This window comes from Lycium barbarum, chromosome 1 (assembly GCF_019175385.1).
Source record: "Lycium barbarum isolate Lr01 chromosome 1, ASM1917538v2, whole genome shotgun sequence".
In the NCBI taxonomy this organism is placed as follows: Eukaryota; Viridiplantae; Streptophyta; class Magnoliopsida; order Solanales; family Solanaceae; genus Lycium; species Lycium barbarum.
The window spans coordinates 81,429,325-81,435,224 of NC_083337.1; the positions used below are offsets into that span (position 1 = coordinate 81,429,325).

A 5,900-nucleotide genomic window follows, 5' to 3' on the forward strand; every position below is an offset into this window, starting at 1 on the left:
TTGATAAGAAAGGAATGGAGGAGAATGCTCAAAATTTGGTACCATGTGTGGCAGTCAATGATAGAGAAGATACCATCAAAAATACAGAAAGGAAAATGGATTCAAATGGTGAACAAGCAGGGCAGACAACAAAAGATGTGTATGAAAGTGTGGGAGAGATGGTTGATGAGGGTGTCATTGCTGTTGAGGAAGATGATCCTGACAAGAATTTAGAGGACAGAAGTGCAAGTGTGGGGTACATTATTGATGAAGGTGTTATTGCTGTTGAGGAAAATGATCCTAACAAGAATTTAGAGGACACAAGTGCAAGTGTGGGAAAAATGATTGATGAGGGTGTCATTGCTGTTGAAGAAAATGATCTTGGAAGTGCAAGGTATCAGGATCTTAGGATACAAAATGCATGTGAAATTACATGTCATTCTAAGCATAGACATGCCTCGGGATTTATCATGGAGTAGATAGAAAAGGTCCCAGATGGTGATGGTACATATGAGCAGATGGAAAACCTTGATGATTTGCATGCTCTAGAATCAGGTGAGGATCAAATGCAGACTGAGGCTGATAGTTTGGCAAATGCCAAAGGGGATTTGGAGGTTGCAGATAATCAAACAGATCAGACATTAAGTATTTCGAGCATCTCAATTAATGACAATGGCATTGGTTCATTTCCTCCTGAGAGGGAAGTGATCAAGGATTTGGCAGTGGCATAAGTGGAAATGGACAATGTGCAGAAACTGAGTCTTTAGAGAAAACAATCTCCTTTGAAGGAACTGCATGATGTGATCTCTCATAATATTAATGTGAGAGCTGAGGTGGAACATGATGAGGGCAAGAACAAATTCAAAGAAAGTGAAGAAGAGGTTTCAGTGGAGCAGGTTTTTAGTACTATGGTCAAAGAAGCTGGCATCTCACCAAGATCGAGACAAAAAGGCTCTAAGAAAGGAAAGAAACAAGTAATCACAGATACTATTCCTATAAGAGTAGTACCAAGGAGAGGTTGTAAGCCTATTTTCAAATGATGATGAAGACACTCTTTTGGAATATCAGATCTGTGAACACACAACAAGCTTTTCACAGAGTCCAAATGCTGCACAGACATCACAAATTCTCCATTATAGCTTTAATGGAGCCTTTTCAACACTTTAGGTATATTCAGGGATTTAGAAGGAGATTAGGTATGAGATATGCCCATTACAACTGCAATGGTAAAATATGGTTCTTTGTAAATGATAATGTGGATGTGGAGATCCTGCAGGACCTAGAACAACAGATTACTATAAAGCTGCTTTTCCAAGATTGGAATAAGTCACTTATGGTAACTATGGTCTATGCAAAGTGTGATCATCTGGAAAGAATCAGTTTATGGGATAGTCTGTATAGTTTGGCTGATCAAATGGAATTGCCTTGGTTGGTAGGGGGTGATTTTAACAACATTATGAATGAAGATGAGAAGATTGGTGGTTTACCTGTATCTCCAGATGAATATGAGGATTTTGAATTTTGTATTAATTCATGTGAGCTGTTTGATATAAATTATAAGGGGAGTCTATTTACTTGGTGGAATGGGAGGGCAGGTAGTGACTGTATTTTCAAGAGATTGGATAGAATGATTGTAAACTCTAAATTACAAGATTGGTTTGCACATATGGAGGTGCAACATTTCCAGAACTGACTCAGACCATGCCCCTTTACTACTTACTTGGGGTGAATCTTCACAGCACATAAGGAAGCCTTTCAGATTTCTAAAATTCTGGACAGAACATGCATCTTTTTTAGAGGTGGTTAATCAGGCATGGATCACAGATTTTGAAGGGGATGATTTTATCAAATTTAAGCTGAAATTGAAGAATGTGAAATCTGCTTTATCTGCTTGGAGTAAGGCAACTTTTGGTGATATTTTCAAGCAACTGACAGTAAGGGAAGAGGTGGTGAGAATTAAAGAACAATGTTTTGAAGAGGATCCTACTCTTATGAACGGGATGGTGCTACAGCAAGCACAAGCAGCATTGAAAAAATATGTTCATTATGAGGAAGAATTTTGGAGACAAAAGTCACATATGGCTAGTTTTGCTGAGGGAGACAGGAATACAAGGTAATTTCATAGTATTGTGAATGGTAGGAGAAAGAGATTGCAGATCAAAAGAATTCAGAATCAGCAAGGAGTATGGATAGAAGGGGAGTCACTTTTGGCAGAAGAAGCTTGCAGATTTTACCAACAACAGTTCTCTCAAGAGGTTGATCCATTAAACTTTGAATTGCAACAACATGTTCCTAGTATGGTGGATCAGGATACTAACAATCAGCTGGTAAGCATGCCAACTTTAGAGGAGGTGAAGAAGGCTGTATTTGAATTATCTGCAGATAGTGCTGGTGGTCCAGATGATATGATTAGGATATTTTATCAGGTGTGTTGGGACATTGTTGGTGCTGATGTATACAATCTTGTGAAAGCCTTTTTTGATGGCCAAACTCTTCCAAAGTCAGTCACACATACCAACCTGGTACTATTACCAAAGAAGAATAACATTGAGACCTTTGCTGATATGAGACCAATCAATCTCAGCAACTTTATCAACAAGGTTATTTCTAGAGTTGTTCAGGATAAACTGGAAGGCATTCTACCTTCTCTGATATCTCCCAACCAGTCTGGATTTTTTAAGGGCAGATGTATCATTGAAAATGTCCTTCTAACTCAAGAAGTTATGACTGACATTAGACTAAGAGGAAAACCAGCTAATGTTGTACTTAAGCTTGACATGGCTAAAGCATATGATAGAGTATCACGGAGTTACTTGATCAGAGTTTTAAGGAAGATGGGATTTGCAGAAATTTTCATAGATATGGTTTGGAGGTTGATAGCAAATAATTGGTATTCCATACTCCTTAATGGTCAAGCTTATGGTTTCTTTCATTCCACCAGGGATGTAAAACAAGGAGATCCACTCTCTCTTGCTTTGTTCATCTTATCTGCTGAAGTTTTATCTAGAGCATTGAATTCTTTATTTGAGAATAATGAGTTTAGAAGTTATGGAATGCCCAAAAGGAGTGCAAATCTGAATCATCTGGCATATGCAGATGACACAATAATTTTTTCATCTGCTGATGCTAGATCTTTGGAGCTAATTATGGAGGTATTACATGCATATGAGCAGGTATCAGGCCAACTTATAAATAAAGGCAAGAGCTCATTCTTTGTATACAGTAAGGTGTCTAATGTGCTGATACAACAGGTGGAGAATATTACTAGTTTTAAAAGAGGCACTTTTCCTTTTACATATTTGGGTTGTCCTGTAACATTCAAGGAAGAGGAAGGCTGATTACAATGATCTGATCAAGAAAGTCAAGAATAGGCTGCAGACTTGGAAAGGAAGATTGCTATCATTTGGAGGAAAAGTTGTTCTGATCAATAATGTACTAATGAGTATGCCAATACATTTGTTGTCAGCCATCAAACCTCCAAAATGTGTTATCAATGATATGCACAAAATCTTCTCAAGATTCTTCTAGAATAATAGTGAGGAAGGCAGAAGAAGACACTGGTCATCACGGCTAAATTTGTGTAAGCCAAAAGAGGAAAGAGGAGTAGGCTTTAGATCTTTGTTTGATGTATCTAAAGCCTTATGTGCAAAACTTTGGTGGAAATTCAGGACAACAAATACTCTATGGGAAAACTACATATGGATCAAATATTGCAAAAGGCACAGTCCTCAGACTGTGCAGTGGAAGGGAGGTTCTCAAGTATGGAAGGCTATGATAGAGGCTAGAGATAATATAGAGCAAGAAATATGGTGGGAACCAAGGAGTGGAACTGCAAATGTATGGTTTGACAACTGGACAAAGCTAGGGGCTCTATATCACATAATTCCAGATGATTTTGTGATAGATGAGGGTGTTCAAGATGTAAAAGAACTTATGTTACAGGATGGTTGGAATATAGGAAGATTGCAGCAGTTATTCCCTATGGATATTGTGGATCATATATTAGAAGAATTGCACTTTCATGAACCAACAGAAGAGTGGGATAGGCCAAGATGGATGATGACAGCATCAGGCAAATTTACTATAGGCACTGCATGGGAATTACTGAGGAGCAAAGCAGTCAAGTCAGATGTTTTTAAGAACATATGGACATCAGGGGTACCTTTTAAGATATCCTTCTTTTTCTGGAGGTTATGGAAGTACAAAATACCAGTTGGAGAGGTAGTAAGAAGGATTTGGGGTAGATACTGAGGCAACCTGTTACTGCTGTGATCATAGGCAATATGAAACTGTGGATCATTTTTTTGTTACAGGAAATGTTGCTACAAAAGTGTGGACTTATGTTAAAACTGTTGTTGGCATCACAACACAGTTTCAACAAGTCAGGCAGATTCTTCAAGTCTGGTGGAATGCAGATTGCCCTCAAAGTTCAGAACCATCTTTAAAGCTATTCCAATGGTCACTATGTGGCAGATATGGAAGTGGAGGAATACAGTCCTACATGGAGGGAGGATGTCCATCAACAAAGTGATTTATAAGATAAATATGATCATATATCAAATGTGTAGAATGAGGTTTCCAGGGCAGAACCACTTACCAAGATGCATACCTCAAATTCTACAAGTCTTTGAAGCATACAGGCCAAGAATTGTAAGCAAGATAGTGAAATGGGATTTTCCTATGCCAGGATGGTATAAATGTAATTCTCATGGAGCTTCTAGGGCAAATCCTGGACCAAGCTCTGTGGCCTTTTGTATTAGAAATGCAGTGGGTGATTTCCTGTATGCAGTAGCAAGAAGGATATCAGATAGTTCAAATTTGATAGCAGAAGCAAAGGCATTACATGAGGGTCTTAAGTGCTGTGTTACACACAGTCTGTTGCTAGTGGTGATGGAAAGAGACTCAATGACTATGAAGATGATCTTAACTGGTCAGTGGGAGACTCCATGGAGTATATCAATGATCATAAATGATATTTCAAGGTTGAGGAGGGATAAGGAAGTGAGGGTGGAGCATGTTCTGAGAGAAGGAAATGGCCTGGCTGATTTTTTAACTAACTATGCTTTTGATTTTGCAGGTGATCATCATTTACATTGTGAGGACCCACAGCTGGGCGCTGACCATGCTGTGAACCTCTGGGTATCTAACCCCATAACTGACTGATGTGGCATCTGCGCCCTGCTGACTAGTCATGACTACTGGAGGTATTGTACGGCAGGAAATCACAGACAATTCGAGATAGCACGCTGCAGCGCCTCGAACCCGTGACCTCAAGCCCTTTACATTCCCCTGAGGGAATCGACTCTTACCAATTGAGCTGCAGCTCAACTGGTAAGAGTCGATTCCCTCAGGGGAATGTAAAGGGCTTGAGGTCACGGGTTCGAGGCGCTGCAGCGTGCTATCTCGAATTGCCTGTGATTTCCTGCCGTACAATACCTCCAGTAGTCATGACTAGTCAGCAGGGCGCAGATGCCACAGCAGTCAGTTATGGGGTCAGATACCCAGAGGTTCACAGCATGGTCAGCGCCCAGCTGTGGGTCCTCACATACATAGTTTTACTTCACTTCCTGTGAAAGCAAGGAAAATTCTAAATACAGAAAAGTCACATATACCATACATGAGGATCAGGACAGCTAAGGACCATCATATCCCTGGAGATTAATAGCAAGCTGGAGAGCAGTAGCAGCAACAAGGTTGCATCTCAACATTCCATGAATAGCACATGGACCTGTATGAAACTATCTTTGGCAGGGGTACAAGAGTGGTATTAGCTTGAAGCTCATTCTCTTGTAAGACTTCTTCATTCAGGAAACTTGAGACAATGGCAAACAAAGGTCAACATCAAGGCAAAGAGATAGCAGCTACATCTGAAGGAACATGGAGGAATTCTACTCCATCCTGGAAGCCTGAATATGTATTCA

At 39.8% G+C, this 5,900-nt stretch overlaps 1 protein-coding gene across 1 annotated transcript; it reads left to right on the plus strand.

The window, feature by feature from the left end:
- Positions 1-497: 497 nt before the first annotated feature.
- Positions 498-4,510, plus strand: LOC132612660 (uncharacterized). The gene is made up of 7 exons (XM_060326778.1): positions 498-683; positions 768-953; positions 1,157-1,521; positions 1,667-2,092; positions 2,207-3,152; positions 3,508-4,169; positions 4,258-4,510. The coding sequence occupies exons 1-7, from the start codon at positions 498-500 to the stop codon at positions 4,508-4,510; spliced, it is 3,024 nt and encodes a 1,007-aa protein (XP_060182761.1).
- Positions 4,511-5,900: the final 1,390 nt, after the last annotated feature.